General features: G+C 45.1%; 1 protein-coding gene, 2 non-coding genes and 2 pseudogenes across 3 annotated transcripts; 4 read left to right on the forward strand and 1 right to left on the reverse strand.

Moving 5' to 3' along the window:
• Positions 1 to 894: 894 nt before the first annotated feature.
• LOC102433824 lies at positions 895 to 3129 on the reverse strand (annotated as a pseudogene).
• Positions 3130 to 3156: 27 nt separating this feature from the next.
• On the forward strand, positions 3157 to 4439 carry LOC102430257 (annotated as a pseudogene).
• Positions 4440 to 8724: 4285 nt separating this feature from the next.
• Positions 8725 to 14343, forward strand: RPS3 (ribosomal protein S3). The gene is made up of 7 exons (XM_006102877.3): positions 8725 to 8864; positions 10023 to 10153; positions 10415 to 10508; positions 10888 to 10982; positions 12938 to 13125; positions 13588 to 13784; positions 14270 to 14343. Exons 1-6 carry the CDS (start codon positions 8835 to 8837, stop codon positions 13779 to 13781), a joined length of 732 nt encoding a protein of 243 aa, XP_006102939.1. The 5' UTR covers positions 8725 to 8834; the 3' UTR covers positions 13782 to 13784; positions 14270 to 14343.
• Positions 9708 to 9853, forward strand: LOC111823268. Its single transcript, XR_002826295.1, has one exon. It is a non-coding gene; the product is annotated as a small nucleolar RNA SNORD15 (small nucleolar RNA).
• On the forward strand, positions 13327 to 13468 carry LOC111823267. The gene has a single exon (XR_002826294.1). It is a non-coding gene; the product is annotated as a small nucleolar RNA SNORD15 (small nucleolar RNA).
• Positions 14344 to 20196: the final 5853 nt, after the last annotated feature.

A 20196-nucleotide genomic window follows, 5' to 3' on the forward strand; every position in this document is an offset into this window, starting at 1 on the left:
CATCATCCTTTAAGGAAGTTCTCTGCCCAGTACTTAGAGTAGTACTAGAGCTCAGTGCATGATCGTGCGCAGAGGGGTCCCTCGCCTGCCTAAGGGGATGGGGGCGGGGGGGACTGGCTCTCCACATCCTGAGGAGTCCCGGGTTGCAAGAGGGCGCAGGCCAGACGAGGGACCCCACCGGGTGCACGATCAGGGAGCGGGAAGGCTCCAGGGTGAGTCTGGCCAGTCTTGCCCAGTCCAGATTGGCGGGACCCCAGCAGCAAGCTAACCTACTGGTCGGAGCGTCTGCCCCCTGGTGGTCAGTGTGCATCATAGCAACTGGTCAAACAGTTGAATGGTCAGACACTTAGCATATTAAGTTTGTATTATATAGGATGGTTCTTTTGCTTGTAGTCAAATTGTGCTGTGTATGTGTGTGTGTGTCCATTGTAAAGAGCAGAGGTAAGAGCCCAGGTGTTAGTGTTGGGTAGTACTTGGTGAGGTGACTCACCCTAACCAAAACCACTGAAGATTAATGTAAACCTAAATGCCAAGTTGTTAATTTGCACTAAGAGTGATGATAATCTGTCCCATTTTACTAATACTTTCCCTGAGCTGGGTGCTTTAAAGATAACATTTAATTCAATCATAGAAATCCTATGAGGTTGTCAACATAAGTGTTGGGGTCCAGCCCCAGCCGTTCCCATAGGTGTGGATGGAGTCGGTGAAGAAGGAATTTTTTTTTTTTTTTTTACCATTTACGCAGATTTGCTTTATTCAGATCTATTCCTGTTCATTTTACCCATGAATCCTTATAGGTTCAGTTCAATCGCAAGAAGCAAACTGCTGGACAAGCATCATGTTTCCCTCATGAAGACTGTTTTGTCTTGGAAGGTGTTCCTCTTCCTTCAGCTTCTAGCGATGACGATACTCATGGTCTCGGTCTCGGTCCCGATCTCGGTCATGATGTCTCTCTCTTCCTCTGCTTCTCTCTCTATAATAATCATCCTGACGATCTCTACTGCAGGATTTATGGTGCTGACGCTTTTCTCGTGATCTACTATGGTCCCTCTCTCTCGATCGTTCACGTCTTAATCCAGAACCATAAGACTTGGATTCAATTCCATGAAGGCAAAATTGCAAAGAGCTAATAAGAAATTTGCAACGATCATCAGCAGATACTTTGGATTGTTTAATTAAAGAAGTTGCAGTTACCAGTGCCTCAATTGCACTCCCATAATCACCAGTGCTGGCATCAGACACGGCTCTTGAAATAGCACTGCTTGAGATTGCCCTATTTTTATTCATGATTTCTTCAAACTCAGCTTCACTCAGTGGAGTTCTTGCTGTATCCATTTCCCTTCCAGGAGGCCCATAGTCACCCCTATCATATGGCGGAGGTCGGCCATATGGATCTGTTGGTGGTGGACCCCGACTATCTGATGTAGGCATGCCGCTGTTAGTTGGTGGAGGAAAGAAAGCTGGGTTCACATGTGGAGCTGGCGGTGGGGCACCTGGAGGTGGTCCAGGAAGATGCGGAGGAGGAGCAAGTGTAAGGGGTGGCCCAAGAGGACCAGGTGGACGAGGTGTAAAGGGGCCTGGAGGTGGAGGTGGTCCCTGTTGTGGAGGTAGTGGCCCAGGAGGGGGGCCATAGCCTGGAAATGGCGGTGGAAGGCAATCTCCTTGATTAGGAGGCCCAGCTAAAGGAGGAGGCAGAACCTGACCAGGTGGAGGTGAACCTGGTGGGCCTGGAGGACCTAAGGGTGGACGTGGTGGAGTCTGTCCAGCTGGAAAAGGTGGGGGTGGCCCTCCTGGACAAGGAAATCTGTCCCCACCGGGAACAGCCCCTGGAAAACGGCCCCGTCCTCTACCACCTTGTGGAAATGCTGCACGTGAACTGCCTCCTGGAGGACCAGCTTTACCCTCCCCAGACATTTGTCCTGATTGTGTAGTTTTCCCGGTCCGCATGCCACATTGACTCAGGAACCCTTCCTGCTTGACACAGTCGCTGCAGGGAAGAAACATCTGCACAGCTTATGTTTCAAGGGACCTGGCATATCTGGCATACTGTTCTTTTTTTTAAATATATATTTTATTGATTTTTTACAGAGAAGAAGGGAGAGGGATAGAGAGTTAGAACCATAGATGAGAGAGAAACATCAATCAGCTGCCTCCTGCATACCCCCTATTGGGGATGTGCCCGCAACCAAGGTAAATGCCCTTGACTGGAATCAAACCTGGGACCTTTCAGTCCGCAGGCTGACGCTCTATCCACTGAGTCAAACCGCTTAGGGCAAGGCATACTGTTCTTAATATGTTTGCTCCCTGTGCTAGGGTGAGGGACTGCGCCATGGAAGGGTTACAGAATGTTACAGAATGTGCTAAGGGGAGGAAATGAGACATGAGAAATTGAATGTGCTCGGAGGGAGGGGGATGTATGAGGAAGGATTGTGTTGTCAGGATATGGAGAAGGATTGTATTAGGGTTAGGAACCATGGAAGAAAAATTGCTAGATTGTCTTAGAAAAACAATGTGTTATGATATGCTCCAGCCAGGTGTGACTCTGTTTACCCCCCGCTTTGTGCTTATAAACCTTCTGTGAACTTCTAAGGAACAGCTAATGAAATGCTTTGTATTTTTTTTAACACTGTTTTGCTATAAAGGATCATACTGCACCCTTGATCTCTGCCACATGCCGCGAGGCTTCCCAGAGGGGGAAGGTACGGGCTGTGGTCAGCTGGCTAGCTTAATAAAGGCTCTTAAATTTAAAATCTGAGTCGGTGGTCTATCTCGCTGAGCCAACCCATAACACTCCCCTTAGCACTATGTGTTTTAACCAAGAAAGGTTGTTTCCCCAGGTGGGGATTTTTTATCAGTAAAACCCCTTAACTAAGTGCCAGGCGGGTAGTTAATCACTTTAACTACGAACAATCACACTTAAGCTACATAATCTTTACTCCCTGGAATGGGGATAAGAAACGCCGTAAACTTTGGAATAGAATGGATAGGATTAAAATCAACTGGTATAAATACAGATGTAACAGGAGAAATAAGAACAGAACCTGGCTGGAGAACCTAGCAAGAGAACATGGCTAGGCTGCTGATCAACTGAACGCTGTTGCAGTGTCCTTCCTTCTTCACCGACTCCATCCACACCCTTGGGAACCTCTAGACCTGCAGGAGGCGGCCGTGGCGGCGGCGGTGGCCGAGGCCGAGGGAAGATGGCGGACGGTGTGGACCACATAGACATTTACTCGGATGTAGGCGAAGAGTTCAACCAGGAAGCTGAATATGGTGGGCATGATCAGATAGATTTGTATGATGATGTCATCTCTCCATCCGCAAATAATGGAGATGCCCCAGAACACCAGGATTACATGGATATTCTCCCACCAGCTGTTGGTGATGATGTGGGTAAAGGAGCAGCACCGAATGTTGTCTATACATATACGGGAAAGAGAATTGCATTATATATCGGAAATCTAACATGGTGGACAACAGACGAAGACTTAACTGAAGCAGTGCATTCTTTGGGAGTAAATGATATTTTGGAGATAAAGTTTTTGGAAAACCGAGCAAATGGCCAATCAAAGGGGTTTGCCCTTGTTGGTGTTGGATCTGAAGCATCCTCAAAAAAGTTAATGGATCTGTTGCCTAAAAGAGAACTTCATGGTCAGAATCCTGTTGTAACTCCAAGCAATAAACAGTTCCTGAGTCAATTTGGCATGCGGACCAGGAAAACTACACAATCAGGACAAATGTCTGGGGAGGGCAAAGCTGGTCCTCCAGGAGGCAGTTCACGTGCAGCATTTCCACAAGGTGGTAGAGGACGGGGCCGTTTTCCAGGGGCTGTTCCCGGTGGGAACAGATTTCCTTGGCCAGGAGGGCTACCCCCACCTTTTCCAGCTGGACAGACTCCACCACGTCCACCCTTAGGTCCTCCAGGTCCACCAGGTCCACCTCCACCTGGTCAGGTTCTGCCATATGATAGGGGTGACTATGGGCCTCCTGGAAGGGAAATGGATACAGCAAGAACTCCACTGAGTGAAGCTGAGTTTGAAGAAATCATGAATAGAAATAGGGCAGTCTCAAGCAGTGCTATTTCAAGAGCCGTGTCTGATGCCAGCACTGGTGATTACGGGAGTGCAATTGAGGCATTGGTAACTGCAATTTCTTTAATTAAACAATCCAAAGTATCTGCTGATGATCGTTGCAAATTTCTTATTAGCTCTTTGCAATTTTGCCTTCATGGAATTGAATCCAAGTCTTATGGTTCTGGATCAAGACGTGAACGATCGAGAGAGAGGGACCATAGTAGATCACGAGAAAAGCGTCGGCGCCATAAATCCCGCAGTAGAGATCGTCATGATGACTGTTATAGAGAGAGAAGCAGAGGAAGAGAGAGACATCATGACCGAGATCGGGACCGAGGCCGAGAGCGCGAGTATCGTCATCGCTAGAAGCTGAAGGAAGAGGAACACCTTCCAAGACAAAACAGTCTTCATGAGGGAAACATGACGCTTGTCCAGCAGTTTGTTTCTTGCGATTGAACTGAACCTGTAAGGATTCATGGGTAAAATGAACAGGAATAGATCTGAATAAAGCAAATCTGCATAAATGGTAAAAAAAAAAAAATTCCTTCTTCACCGACTCCATCCACACCTATGGGAACGGCTGGGGGTGGACCCCAACACTGAAGGGTCCCAGGTTCGATCTGGTCAAGGGCATGTACCTTGGTTGTTTGCACATCCCCAGTGGGGAGTGTGCAGGAGGCAGCTGATCGATGTTTCTCTCTCATTGATATTTCTAACTCTCTATCCCTCTCCCTTCCTCTCTGTAAAAATATAAATAAAAATATATTTTAAAAAATAAATAAAATGCTATTGTTTTAACATGTAATCAATACAAAAATTATTGAGATATTCCTTTTTCACACTTTGAAATCTGGTTTGTTTACACATAGAACAATTTTCCCCTTAGAGCAGCAACCTTTCAGGTACTTCGTAGCCCTGTGAGGCCAGCGGCTACTGTATCAGACAGATTTATAGTCTGATAAAGAGAATAAGCTTTTCTTTATCCTGAGCTTTCAAAAGCAAGGATTATGGGATTTGGTGTTAGAGGCTGAGCCAATTCACATTGTTTCACAAGTGGCCACATAATCAGAAATGAGGTCCCTGCATTTTTTTTTATTCATTTTCAATTTTACAAGGAATGTATGAATATATTTTTATTCTAAAAAAAAAAAGTTGAGCCCTGATGGGTTTGGCTCAGTGGATAGAATGTCGACCCCCCCCTCCCCCCCCCCCCCCCCACTGAAGAGTCCAAAGTTCATTTCTGGTCAAGGGCATGTATCTTAGTTGCGGCTCGATCCCCAGTAGGGGGCGTTCAGGAGGCAGCTGATTGGTGTTTCTCCCTCATCGGTGTTTCTAACTCTTTATCCCTTTCCCTTCCTCTCTGTTAAAAATCAATAAAAAAATATTTTTTAAACAGTTGAGCAATAAAATAGATTGCCCCTTAACCTCCCCGCCAAACTACTCCATTCCCAGAAGTAAGATTGGTTATCTGTCAGTTGGCTATTTATCCTTATGTGCATTTACATGCATAATGTTTTATTTATTGTACATCAGTATTATACAGTTTATATTGTTCTGCAACTAGGTTTTGTCACATAGTGATATTTCTTTCTTTATTTTTTAAAATATATTTTTATTGATTTCAAAGAGAAAGGGAGGAGAGAGAGATAGAAACATCAGTGATGAGAGAGAATCATTGATTGGCTGCCTCTTGCATGCCCTCCACTGGGGAATCAAGCCTGCAAGCCAGGCATGTACCCTGACCAGGAATTGAACCGTGACTCCTGGTTCATAGGTCGATGCTCAACCACTGAGCCATGCCAGTTGGGCCATAGTGATATTTCTTGATGCTCTTTTCATGTGTGTACATACAGTCACATCATTCTTTTTAATCACTACATAAAATTCAATAACCACTTCTCTACTGAGGGGCTGTGGAGCTATTCTTAATTTATTTTTTCACTATTCCTAATAGTGCTATAACACGCATTCTTGCATTCAACTAACTCTATGTATATTTGTGCAGGTGTTTTTCTGGAGTAGATAAAAAGGAATGCATTTGCTGGGCCAAAGGGAATCTATATCTTAAATTATGGTGGTTACCATCAAGCTGCCCTCAAAAAAGAAGCCCAGTTCACATTCCACCTACAGTGTGAGGATGCTCGTTTTCTCACATCCTTCGTACTCTGGGTCTTATTTTTCTTGTAAGTAGGGATATTGGAAGTGTGAGTCCTAAAGCAATAATACAAAAGCAGTAAAAAGAAATCTTTTAACATTTGTCCTACAACTAGGGGCAACGAGGGGAATCACAACCCTGGACATATTTAACACAAGGGATGGGGAAGGAAGAGCCAGTAAAGGAGGATATCACCTGAAAGGTAGAGCTTGATTGCTAATACAAGGTCTCAAAGGAACAGAACTAAACTTAAACTAAAACACACAGGGGAGACTTACCTTGGGCAAGAAGAGGGTCTCTTCCTTGAGCAGGGAGGGAAAAAGAGAAGGCTGGCCAAGGAAACATACAGCTACAGGATAGGTGAGAGGCAGTTCTTGACTGTACAACCTATTTTGGGGGTAATAAGTTAGGAGGGAGGTTGACTGCTGAGAATGAGGAGGAGGTTCTGATTTGACAAAGATTATAGTAAGCACTGTGAGAGAACGAGGGGCATAACTGAATGAGGAAATATTCTGACTACAGTATGCAAAGTTGCTGGAGGCAAAGACCAAAAAGCAGTTGACATGTAAATTTGAGAGGTCCGACAGAAGGCTAATGGACTTTGATATTTAGCAAGGGCTGAGAATCAGCATTATATTACTTGCTGCTGGCTGAATGGCTGAAGGCAATTCCCTAACCCAGTGGTCGGCAAACTCATTAGTCAACAGAGCCAAATATCAACAGTACAACGATTGAAATTTCTTTTGAGAGCCAAATTTTTTAAACTTAAAATATATAGGTAGGTACATTGTTATTAACTTAATTAGGGTACTCCTAAGGCTTAGGAAGAGCCACACTCAAGGGGCCAAAGAGCCGCATGTGGCTCACGAGCTGCAGTTTGCCAACCATGGCCCTAACCTGATAATCCTTTATTGTTTGCCAAACCTTACCATTGAAATGTCTGTTTGCTTTGCTAAAGGGCAAATGTGTATTCTAGTAAATAAAAAGCTATGGGTCCAGAGATTCAGGGAGCCACTCCACTAGAGAGTAGGTCTCTGCCTGGCTCCCCTCAATACTTCCTAAATTTATATTTCTTATCTAGTATATCCATTTGCACTATCCAGATTCTGAATCCTTGCTGCAAAAGGTTGCTGCACAAAGCCAGACTCTCTCCCATATCCCAAGTGAGGGCATAGCAAAGTCAGGTAATCAGAGTCATCAGGGTTGAGATTTTAGCAGCCTGGCACCAATGTGTTAACAGACCATGGAGCTTGATGAAGAAGAGAGTAAAGAGCAGAGGAAGATGACACATGAAGAAAAATACCTGTCTCTGGGTTCCTCATCTCAGTGAGGATTGTCACCAAGCATCCACCACTGGAGTCAGAAACCTGGGCATCATTCTCAGTTCTCCCCCTTCAACCTCAGTCCATCATCAAGACACATCAGGTCCACAACCTATCTATCTTTTTGGTTCATCCACTTCTTTTCATCTCCTCTTGTCCCTCTGCTCAGTTCCCCCACCCTAGAACACCATTAATTCCATGATTATAAGACAGGTCTTTGCCTAAAAATTGTATTAGTGCTGGAGAAAAGCACAAATGTCTTCAAGGATCAGACAAGAAGTGAATGAAGCTGCCAGGGACTGTGGCACAGGGGAAAGCCCTTTGCCATCTAACAGGGAAGGAGAGCGTAGTTATAAGGAAATGTAGACCTGATATGTTGCTAGATCTTTCTGTATTTTAAAGAGTAACCTAAAATAGTATCTCCTGATTTTAAATTTAGGCAAACTATCCAAATTTAACATGAAACTGTTGAAATGTTTAGGGGTGAAGTGTACTGATGTCTGCAACTTACTTTGAAATGTATCAAAAAGTGCATTGGTGGGTGAATAGAGGGGTGGATAAATATGTGATAAATCAAATATAGCAAAAATGTTCATGGCAGCACTTAATTCGTATATGGGTGTGCACTGCAAAATTCTTTCAACTTTTCTGTGCACTTGGAAATTTTCATAGTAAAATACAGAGGGAAATATTTTTTATTGAAAAATAATTGTGAACCCATGAGCCACTACTTTAGTACTTCTTGTTACAAGTTGTAACAGACTTTAAGAAAGTGAAGCCTAGGGGTAAATTAGTTAATAATATACAGGACATACAACAGCCTTTAGAATACTTAATAAATGTTAGATATCAGTTGGAACGGAGGGAAGGAAAACAGTCTGAAAGAGCTGGGGTCCTAAATGAATTTCACCAAAGACTTTCAGTCTATTTTCATTCCAGTGTGGAGTGTAGAGGCCAGGATTTAGCGCTTGTTGAACTCTGTTGTTCTGTGAGTTTACACTTGTCATTTTCATCTCTGCGCCTCACGTTGTTTATTTTTAAACTACAGTAAGCTCCCCTGCAATTCCCAGGTTCTGATTCATCTGCTTCCTTTCCTGTTTCCTCTGTAGCTGTCTCCATCATTCTTCTCTTTTCCTGAACGCCTTCCTTACCAGAAAAACTACATTTCCCAGGAGCGCCCACAGGCGTCAACGTCGCGCAGTTCTTCGTCGTCACTCCGCGCCCTTTATACCCACTTCCGCCCGTGAGCTACTTCCTTTCTTTTCGGCGACGCACGGCGGCAAGATGGCGGTGCAGATTTCCAAGAAGAGGAAGGTGAGCTCCTGGGCTCGGGGCCCTGGGGATTGCGGCGCCGTGCGGGTCAGGGCCTTCTCGGGGTGCCGTGTCGGGACCCGCAGCTCCCTGCCCTGCTCGGCGAAGTGGCTTGGGCCGCGAGGCATCCCCGCGGGCTGCGGATGGCGGTGGATTGAGTGCGGGGGCCCGAGCCAGGCGAGCGCGGTGTGGCGGGGAAAGGGAGACGATTTCCGCCGGTTCGGGGCGGAGAGTAGAGATGAGCACCGGGCTCCTCTCCTGCCCCGGAGAAGGCGCGTGCGAGCATCTCTTGGCCAACAAATAACGATGAGTGAACGCGTGGTGTCTGGAGAGTGTGAGCCGAGCCGGTCGCTTCAGATCTCAACAGCGTGGCTTTGGGAAGGGGTGGGCGTCTGGCCTTCTTCCTAGTCGTGTCTGGGTGCCGCCTTCGGGCCCTAAATGCTCGAGCTGCACGGGCTGCTGACGGCTGATTACTCCGGGGAGAAGCCGTGGGCCAGCGGAGGGAGGGTCCGCGGGAGAGCGCGCCCTCGTGTCCCTTTTCGCTTTCCCACGGGAAGGGCTCTCCAGCCCGTTTGTTGTAGAAGTTGGTTATTTTTCGTAGACACTACGTCCACGTTCAAACGACATCCACACGCTTTTGTGAATTGCACCCTCTGGGAGACGGCCACGCCGGCCAGGCGAGAGCGCGGGTCCGGGTCCCGCCTCTGCGGTCCGCGCCGTCCCTGCGGCGGGGCGGCTCGTCGCTCGCCTGCTGGGGCCCCTGCTGTGCGGATGAATGAGTCGTCAGCGGGCCCCGTGAGCGCAGTTGTTGGGCGTGTGTACGTGCGAACGACGGTCCCGAGAGCCCTTCGATGAGGAGACGATGACGAGTCTGACTGGGGTGTTGCTGTCCAGGTGGTCCCTGCTCGGAGCTGCGTCCTGCGGCGCCGTGGTCAGGGCCCCGGGTCAGAGTCGCCACCAGACGATGACCAAGAGGCATTTGTCTGAGAAGGGCTTGCTCCGTCCCTTTCGGAACCAGGGCTGGACGATGGGTGAGGGGCCGTTTGTTGGACGGGTTGAGTTTGGACGAGGGTTGCATTGGCGGAAAGACCAGGCGGGGAAACGTGAACCTGCACCCACGCCCTAACTTTGAATTCTGTTTTTGTTTTGTTTTTTTGTTAGTTTGTTGCTGATGGCATCTTCAAAGCCGAACTGAACGAGTTTCTCACCCGGGAGCTGGCCGAAGATGGCTACTCTGGAGTTGAGGTCCGCGTTACGCCAAACAGGACAGAGATTATTATTTTGGCCACCAGGTAAAAAGTCGTTTATGTTGCATAGACTGAGGTGGTTTTGGTCTGGAAGCTTAAGGGGACAGCCAGTACATTTGGCCTTAGGAGTGCAATAATTGGCTTTTATGAACGGCATTTTTTAAATCTAACTAGTAGTTCCTGTCACCCACACTTTCTTCTTGCTTGTGTCTGATGAATGAGGTTTTACTGCTCCGCAGATGGAAGATTTGAGGTTACGTGTGGAACCTTGTGAGAGCTGTGAATTGCCGCTTTTTGCTTTCCCAGGACGCAGAATGTTCTTGGTGAGAAGGGTCGGCGGATTCGGGAATTGACTGCCGTGGTTCAGAAGAGGTTTGGCTTCCCTGAGGGCAGTGTGGAGGTGAGTGGTCTGGCCTAGGTCCATGATGACTGTGGGCCTGGAGATGGCACTTGTAAAAACCCTTCTCTCACTGAAGACTGTTTATTCATGCTCATTGAATATTACAAATGGGTTGGTATTTTGTTGAAGATCTCATAATAAGCTTAATTTTACAAGCCTGTTCTGCTCAGTTCTGGTGGTTAGGGAATTTTACATCCACCTTGAGTGGTAATGATACACATGATGGATCGGGTGCCCATCGGTCTCCTTGGTGTGGCTGTAGGAAGAGCTAGGGATGCGAGGGCAATGGGAATGGTTCAGTTCATGTCACTGAGTGTTTGCTAGGTGTGGGGAGTACTAAGGGATGCTATAGTGATATATGTTTGTTTCTTTCTTCAAGCTTTATGCTGAAAAGGTGGCCACAAGAGGTCTGTGTGCCATTGCCCAGGCAGAGTCTCTGCGTTACAAACTCCTGGGGGGCCTTGCTGTGCGGAGGTGAGTACGTATCCCCTTTTTGCGGATCAGAATATGGTGTGTTTGCCATTTTATTAATTCAGCAGATGAACTCTACATGGCAGGATATTTCCAATCCATGTCCTTGTATTTTTTTTAAATATATTTTTATTGGTTTCAGAGAGGAAGGGAGAGGGAGAGATAGAAACATCAATGATGAGAGAATCATTCATCAGCTGCCTCCTGCATGGCTCCCCCCGCCCCGGGATCGAGCCCGCAACCCAGGCATGTACCCTTGACCGGGATTGAACCCAGGACCTTTCAGTCCGCAGGCCGTTGCTCTATCCACTGAGCCAAACCGGCTAGGGCTCCATGTCCTTGTTGAACTGGCAGTGTAGCAGGAAAAACTAGTAAAGAAGCAAGTCTTTTTTTTTTAAATGTTTTTTAGTTGATTTCAGAGAGGGAGAGAGAGATAGAAACATCAATGATGAGAGAGAATCATTGATTGGCCTGCACACCACCCACCGGGGATCAGTCCAAAATCTAGGCATATGCCCTGACCAGGAATCAAATCGTGACCTCTGGTTCATAGGTTGATGTTCAACCACTGAGCCATGCTGGCTGGGCAAGAAGCAAATTTTTGAAGGAATGATCAGTGTTATAATGGAGAACTGTTCTGAATGCCTGGGGAGTAAAACAAAAATAGAACTCAGAGAGGGAAGGTTGGGCTTCCTGTTGAAGTCACTCAGTTCCATCATGTGTTAATTCTTCTGGGCACTAGAAGATAAGACAGTGCCGATGGAACCGAGCTCTGTACATAGATAGTAATGTGAGGAGTGATGGGCTGCAGCAGAGCCCCCGGAGGTTTTCCAGCAGAGGAAGGACACAGGGCTGCGCTGCCTGCAGGTTGATGTTGGGATGGGTAGGAAAGGCTATAGGCAAGGACATGTAGAAGACTGCCCACCTGATTTGAATGCCAGATCTATATTGCTGCTCAGGCAATAAAAAGTGATTCTCAAAATTTGGTCCCTGGGCCAGCATCAACGCCATCATCTGAGGACTTGTTAGAAAAAATTCTCAGTCCCCACCTAGACCCACTGACTTGGCAAGTGGGAGTGTAGCCCAGCTAGACTGAATAAGCCTTCAGGTGACTTTTGCATTGAAGTTTGACTTGAAAGTTCTGAGACCAGAACAGCTTACTGAACTTCTCAGACCCTTGGGTCTCCTGTCTCTAAATGGGAATCATTATACCACCACCCTTTTTTTGTGAGGATTAAATGAGATTATATGACAGGGTGTGGGGCATGGTGGTGAGTCTGCTCTTTACTTTCCTGTTGAAAGTTGCAGCTAGCTCCAATTATTATCTAAATGAATAAAGTGTGTGTGTGTGTGGGGGGACATGATATTTTTTAAGGCTTACTATCAATTATATAGACCTAGATACGCTTTTCCAGTGTTCTAATAATAGTCAAGGCAGCTAGGATCCTAAACCGATAGGGTGCCTAATGAGCATGAATTCTGGAGTTTGAGGAATGTTTCAGTAAGCCATAAGGGGGTCTCTTAGTGATTGGGTACTTCTGGGTTCTTACTGATGGCTTGCCTGAGTTGGCAGAGATGGACTGGACTGGAAAGGTTTGCTTCAGAGTGATGGGGGCGGGGGTGTCTACTTGATAATCATGAGATTGAGTGTGGGCCTCAACCTTTTTTTAAAAAATCTTATTTGTGGGTCTCAACGTTGGTTACACATTAGACTCACTTGGGGTTTCTTTTATTTATTTTTAAATACTTGTTACTGAGCTTCACCACTCCCAGTTCCCCAGATTGCCAACTTAATTCACCTGGCATTGGGGGGGTGGGGGGTGGTGGTGTTCCTTTAAAGGGACATTGACAACAGGGAAGACTTAGTAAGTTACATGTTTTTTAAACATGGGGTGGGATTGGGTGATTCTATCTTTGGTGATAACACAAATGGATATCTGTCTCTTGTTTTCCCAAAGGGCCTGCTATGGAGTGCTTCGGTTCATCATGGAGAGTGGGGCCAAAGGCTGTGAGGTTGTGGTGTCTGGGAAACTCCGAGGACAGAGGGCTAAGTCCATGAAGTTTGTTGATGGTCTGATGATCCACAGTGGGGACCCTGTTAACTACTATGTTGACACTGCCGTGCGCCATGTGCTGCTCAGGCAAGGTGAGCAGTTGGTAGCTCTTAGGGCAGAGGGTCTTAGTGAATAGATGTGGTTTTCCATGCACACCTCGGTGTTTAGAGAATTCATTTTCAGAGTAGCAGAGCGTGTTAGTACTCCTTGGGCTTATTGATTAGCTGAAGTGAATTGTTGAGATCAGTCAGATCCAAGGGTTGGCTTGTCCTTGTCTCAGCCTCCTGTGTACCCTTCAGTGATGACACGATGACGAGTCAGAAAGGTCACTCCTGCTCTTGGTTCTTGTCAGTGCCATGTTCTGTGGCACTGCATAGGTTCCTTTTGCAAAAGTGTCCTATTCATTGGTTGACTAGAGGCATTTGTCTGAGAAGGGACCAGAACCAGGGATACTTGAGTAACTTACTGTTCTCTTCCTCTGCCCTGTCCTCTTGTGTTGTGGGGGCCGGTGATACCACAGGTGGGTCCTAACCATGGTCCTAACTGTCCTTTAGGTGTGCTGGGCATCAAAGTGAAGATCATGCTTCCTTGGGACCCAAGTGGTAAGATAGGCCCTAAGAAACCCCTGCCTGACCACGTGAGCATTGTGGAACCCAAAGATGAGATACTGCCCACCACCCCCATCTCGGAACAGAAGGGTGGAAAGCCAGAGCCGCCTGCCATGCCCCAGCCAGTACCCACAGCATAACAGGTATGTCTCTAGCAGCCCCTTGGGCGGAATGGGACCCTGTTCCTTTGTCTCCCTGTTACTACTTGTTCTGCACACTGTGGTAAGCATTTGGTGAATAATAATTGGAGTGCACTTAATTTACATGGAAGAATGCTGGTTAAAGCCAGGGGCCCTTTTAATTTCAACCCAGGATTCTTTTGGGAGGGGTGTTTGGACTTGGTCTCTTAAATTCCTGATTACTACGGTGTTTGAAATAGGAATTTCCCTCTATTTATTGTCCTTTTTTACTCAAAAATTTCAAGGCACTCTTGCTAGTAATAAGCTATTATCCTTCAGCAACCCCCTTACAAAGAACACCTGTGGTGGTTTTTTTCCCCTAAAAGTTCTTTGTGTTTATTAGTCTTCATGCAAACCCTCAGTGGGAGTATATACCCATTTGGTAAATGAAAGAACCCGATACTCGGATGAAATTTCTGTTCTTACTGTTGTGCTTTGTTTGGTTTTAGGGTCTCCTTGGCAGCTGGATCTGGAGTCTGGATGTTGCTCTATAAAGACCTTTAATAAAATCTTTTTAAAAGATCCATGGCCTGACAGACTGTACATCCAGTATTCAGACTGAGGGTCATGTCACCTCATCAGAGCATTACTTGGTTGGTTTTTAGGGCTGCCTGGCTCATTATGCTTACGCTTTCACTGAAATCCTCTTGGTTTTGACTGTACTTGTGAGACAGGCCAGGAGGACCCAAGCAGAGCTAACCAGAGAGATAACCTGTTGGGGGTAGTGACACTAAGGTTTGACGGCACCTTGATTAACTCATCTGTAAGGGTTAGGTTTAGAAGAGGGATAATATTGAAGACTATTTTTTTCCTAGTGCATAAGGAAATCTACATTGCCCATAGAAAATAAATATATTGATCATTATATTTTGGGTTATGCTAGGCTCTGGGTGTTGTGCTTCACATTTTAATTCTCAACATCTCTAAAGTGTAAGTGGAATTTGTGCTAGTGATGAAGAGCTTGAAGCACAGATATAAAGAATATTTAAAATTGTCTCCTGTTTTATCATATTTGGAAGTGTTTTCTATTGCTATTTGTAAGTAATTGGTGCTCTTGTTATACTTAGGTGAAACTAATGAGGGGCAGACTTGATAATTCTACAAGACTCATAACTAGATTGATTTATCACAGAGCGGGGACTTTCCTTCCTGATGACAACTGTCATGGGCCTGGAAGGCCAAGTCTGGTAGCCACACCGTCCTGGTGGTGAGGTCTGACTGTGAGATAACCTGGCTCCACAGGCCGCCTAGCGGGTACTCTGATTATTTGGTTGTCTTTCCGACTAGACTATAAGTTACACATGTACAGACAACTGCACATTGTGGTTATACTGCTTGGCACATGGTAAGGGCCTAATGTTTGAGTGAATTAGTGAATTATGTTAGGAGTGTGCACTGACAAATGTATCTTTGGGCCTCCCCTCACTTTTTAAAAGAACCTTTGATGTTTATATCGACTTTGTCTAGACTAATATCTTACTGGTTTTGTCAGTATTGATGGAATTGAGACCACATCTCATTAATAGAGATATTCCCCTTTATAGGGCCTTATCTCTTGTATGTAAAGTTATTGGCATTTTGCAGTTTTACTGGAAATGTTAACTGTTTGAATTGAGCTAAGGTGCTTTATTTCTGTACTTCTGGATTTGTGTAATTCGGTTGTGAGGGGATTTTTTTTTTTTTTAAGAGAAATTAGTTAACTAATGTGAGCATCCAAAGGTCTGGGTGCTGGCAACAGGTTATGACAATCCTGGTCACCTAGGATCTTAGCATCTAATATTGACACAGCCAGTCACAGGTCTTTGTATATTAGAATAGGTGATCTGGCTCGGTTGGTGCGTTGTCCCATGCACCAGAGGGTAAGGGTGTGTGTGGGAGGCAACTGATCAGTGTTTCTTCCTTACATTGATGTCTCCCTTTCTCTCCCCCTTTCTCTAAAATCAATAGTAAAAAATATGTAAAGTGTTCTGCAAATCTCAGTCTACTAAAATTGGAAATTAGTCTGTAGCGTTCAGTAGTGCTGTTAACTTACCACCAGGTGGCGCTATGACAAATGTGCACCCAAGTAGCAGTTTGGGAAGAGAAAAATAAACTTATTGAAGAACAGCTGCTCCTTGACTTAACCCATAAATTGAAAATACTGTAGGTCAAAAATGCCTTCCGTGAACCTAGCCACCAAATCAGCCTAGCTTACTTTAACGTGTGCTCAGAACACTATATTTTACAGTTGGGCAGTTACCATCAGTATTCATCTCAAGAGTAATTACCTTCCTCTTCTCACAAAGCAGGAGATACAGGTGGGCATTTTGTAGACATGATGGAATGCAAAAACACTATCCCGAACACCCTGGCAACACAGTACACTGTAGAGTATCAGTTGTTTACCCTTGGGGTTTGGGACTGACTTGGAGCTGTGGCCCATTGACACTGCCCAGCATCATGAGAGTATTGTACTACATCTTGCTAGCCTTTCTACTGAATGGGAATCACCTCTGCACCGTTATTAAGTCGAAAAATCGTAAGTTAAACATTGTCAGTTGGGAGTGTCTGCTGATAGGAAGAAAAGTATGTAAATTATTAGTATTTAAGTGTGCAGCTTCAATTGTTAACATAAACACCCCTGTATAGCCATTACTTGAGATCAAGAAAGGGAGTTTTTATTTTTATTTTTTATTTTTTTAAAAATATATTTTATTGATTTTTTACAGAGAGGAAGGGAGAGAGATAGAGAGTTAGAAACATCGATGAGAGAGAAACATCGACCAGCTGCCTCTCCTGCACATCTCCTACTGGGGATGTGCCCGCAACCCAGGTACATGCCCTTGACCGGAATCGAACCTGGGACCTTTCAGTCTGCAGGCCGACGCTCTATCCACTGAGCCAAACCGGTTTCGGCAAGAAGGGGAGTTTTTAAACCAGGGGCCCTCAAACTTTTTAAACGGGGCCAGTTCACTGTCTCAGACCGTTGGAGGGCCGGACTATAGTTTAAAAAACAACTATGAACAAAATTCCTATGCACACAGCGGCGGCAAAAACACCCGGCGGGCTGGATAAATATTTTCGGCGGGCCATAGTTTGAGGACCCCTGTTTTAAACCTTTCATTTCAGAAAACCATAGAAGAAATGTAGAGCTTAGGTGAACACTGAATAATCATAGCTCACCAAGACATGCAGGCTTCCCAGAGGATAATCACTAGTCTCCCCCAGTTTTTCTCAGTGAATGGTTTTTCTTCCATATTTTTAAAAAATATTTTATTGATTTCAGAGAGGGAGAGAGAGAATCAATGATTGGCTGCCTCTTGCACGCTCCCTACTGGGGATGGAGCCCGCAACCCAGGCAGTGCCCTTGATCAGAATTGAACCTGGGACCCTTCAGTCCACGGGTGACACTATCCACTAAACCAAACAAGCTAGGGCTGTCATTTTTAAAAAAATATATATTTTATTGATTTTTTTACAGAGAGGAAGGGAGAGGGATAGAGTTAGAAACATCGATGAGAGAGAAACATCGATCAGCTGCCTCCTGCACACTCCCCACTGGGCATGTGCCTGCAACCGAGGTACATGCCCTTGACCAGAATCGAACCCAGGATCCTTGAGTCTGCAGGCTGATGCTCTATCCACTGAGCCAAACCGGTTAGGACTGTCATTTTCTTTACATCTCATGTAGGAGCATCTGACTGGCCAAGTCTGGTATCTGGCCCAGCTGTCAGAGGTGAGAAGATAGATAGCCCCTTTGGCTTTCATAGTGAAAGTGAGGCCCAAACTCAAATATTGCCTCCCTCCCCTCCAAGTGTTCGTGTTAGGCAGCCAAAACTTGTGAAATAGCCCTTGGGACCCACCGGTGGAAATACAGCTGCTGGCAATACGGAAGCAAGTGCCAAAGCCTTTATCGACTTTTTACCAAAAGGCTCTGAAGAGTTAGCTTGTGGTCATTAGAATATGTGGCAGCTGATGACAAGAGCTGAGAGCCTATTGACCAATCGGGCAAGGAAAGAACACCTACTAAAGTCTGAGAACTTGGGAATAGGTCCAGAGGGCAGACAAAGAACCAGCAGATAGCTCTGGAGAACCAGGAAAAGGACACAAATGTGGGGCCAGAGGAAAACAAGGATTTTTTGACGTGAGATGGGGTGGGGTGGGTTTTACCTCCAGACAGAATCTGGGCTTGCAAAACACTTGTGAAGGCTGCTGGAACCCACTGCAGAGTGATAATATGGAGGGTCCTGCTCCTCCCATCTATGATCTCACTCCCAAGGGGGTCCGAGAAACCAGCCACAGTCCCCAGCTCACCACCTCAACTTCTGGCTGGGAAGTTAGGCAAAGGCATGCAGAAGTCAGCCAGGATGTAGTAGACTGAAGGATGCCCTTCTCTGCAGAGCATTTTACAAGGTACATTTGAGAGGCCGGGCTTTACAATTAGAAATCTGGGTTCAAATTCTGACACCAACACTGATTCACTGACACTTTGTACCTTTCTGGTTTTGGTTATCTCACAGGGCTATTGTGGCCGTTAAAGAAGATTTAAATGCCAATATATGTCTCTTCTAGTATTTATCATCTAATAATATTATTTTTGTTTGGAGATATTATTAACAGGTAAGAGCCCAGGCCTTCAAGCCAGACTCTGGATTCAAAGATTGTTTTTCTTACTGTTACCTTAGAGTCATCAGATTTTTGATGTTATTTAAAACAAACCACTTCCATATTTGTTGCTAAAGTTACATTTATAGCTTGATAAGCAGCATGACCATGGTGAGAAGATAATTATGTGCCCTGAGCCTGCTATGAATATGTCATTTAAACTTCCCAACATCCCTGTAATGGGCAGATTCCATTACCTCACTTTACAGCGATTTTAATTTGTGCAATACATCTTAGGGGAATGTGTGATTTCTCTTAAGCTTGGAAAAATATTTAGGGTATCTCTAGATCCCCACTTCTGATTTGAGAATAATAAGACCATGGTTGGGAAGAAGAACTTATCTGATCCCATATCCTCACATTCATAAATAAGATGGAGCCCCCCAGGAGCTCTGAAGTTGAAATGAAACCATTGAGCCTCTGCTGCTCAGTCCTGTATTGTACCATTTCACCTAGCCAGGTGCAGCTGGGCCTTTCTCCCCTGAGGAGGACTGCTGTGACCTATTCATCCTGCCTTCACTGGTGGACCATCAACTGCCCCATAACTGTCACAAGTATTAGTACAGCTCTGAACATACTGAAAACCATTGAATTATACTTTTCAAATGGATGAATTATATCAATAAAGTCATGTGTATATGCATAAATATATATGAATTAAAACAGCAAACAATTCCAAATTTTCCTTGTTTTGAAGGTACATATACCCAAAATGAGCAACATTCCTTGAATGCAATGAACTGCTCCATCAGCTGCTATGTGTGACTAGAACATACTCATATAACTGATTCCAGATTTCAGATACATCTATAATAGGCTCTAGCATACTGCTTTTGTTTTCTTCTGTTTTTTTGCACTTGCCTTGTCAACATGCAATATTTTTGATGGCTCATAGTTTAAGGACAGCCAGCCATGTTCCTTGCTTTTAAAACACTTTTTAAAACTTATTTATAAATATATATTTTTTATTGATTTCAGAGAAGAAGGGAGAGAGATAGAAATATCAATGATTAGAGAATCATTGATTGACTGTCTCCTGCACGCTCACCCACTGGGGATCGAGCCTGCAACCCAGGCATGTGCCCTTGACCAGAATCGAAACCAGTACCTTTCAGTCTGCAGGCCAACATTCTATCCACTGAGCCAAACCAGCCAGGGCAAAACATTTTTATTTTTTAACGTTTTTTATTGATATCAGAGATGGAGAGAGAGGGAAAGATAGATACATCAATGATGAGAGAGAATCATTGATCGGCTGCCTCCTGCATGCCCCACACTAGGGATGGAGTCCATAACCCAGGCATATGCCCTGACCAGGAATTGAACCTTGACCTCCTGGCTCATAGGTCGATGCTTAACCACTGAGAAACACCAGCTGGGCACCAATAAATTTTATTTTTAAAAAATTTTTTATAGCATCTGTTTCCTTTCAATCACCTACACAACTGTCTTCAGTGTATTCCCACTTATGAACTGTAACAAACAGTATGAAGTAAATTTGGGTGCATAAGCATCATAAAAGATGAAAGAATATTGCTACACCACCCTTTAGCAAAACAGGATGGTCCAGGTTTTTGTCATAAAAATTCTGCGTGATGAAATCCTGTTGAACGACTTCAGTAAATAATGCCTTATGACTTAAAATACCATAGTTCCTTTCTATTTTTAGAAATATGTTGTTCATTCACCAATTCTTGAGAAAATTCATCTAGGAAAGATTTTGCTTACGTGA

The sequence above is a fragment of the Myotis lucifugus genome, unplaced genomic scaffold, assembly GCF_000147115.1.
Source record: "Myotis lucifugus unplaced genomic scaffold, Myoluc2.0 scaffold_437, whole genome shotgun sequence".
Classification (NCBI taxonomy): Eukaryota; Metazoa; Chordata; class Mammalia; order Chiroptera; family Vespertilionidae; genus Myotis; species Myotis lucifugus.

What these genes read in the sequence shown, in the direction of transcription:
- RPS3 (XM_006102877.3), top strand. Translation starts at nt 8,835, where the DNA reads ATGGCGGTGCAGATTTCCAAGAAGAGGAAG. An exon ending in AGATTTCCAAGAAGAGGAAG is followed by an intron (nt 8,865 to 10,022) that starts GTGAGCTCCTGG and finishes TTTTTTTGTTAG; the next exon opens with TTTGTTGCTGATGGCATCTT. An exon ending in CCATGTGCTGCTCAGGCAAG is followed by an intron (nt 13,126 to 13,587) that starts GTGAGCAGTTGG and finishes ACTGTCCTTTAG; the next exon opens with GTGTGCTGGGCATCAAAGTG.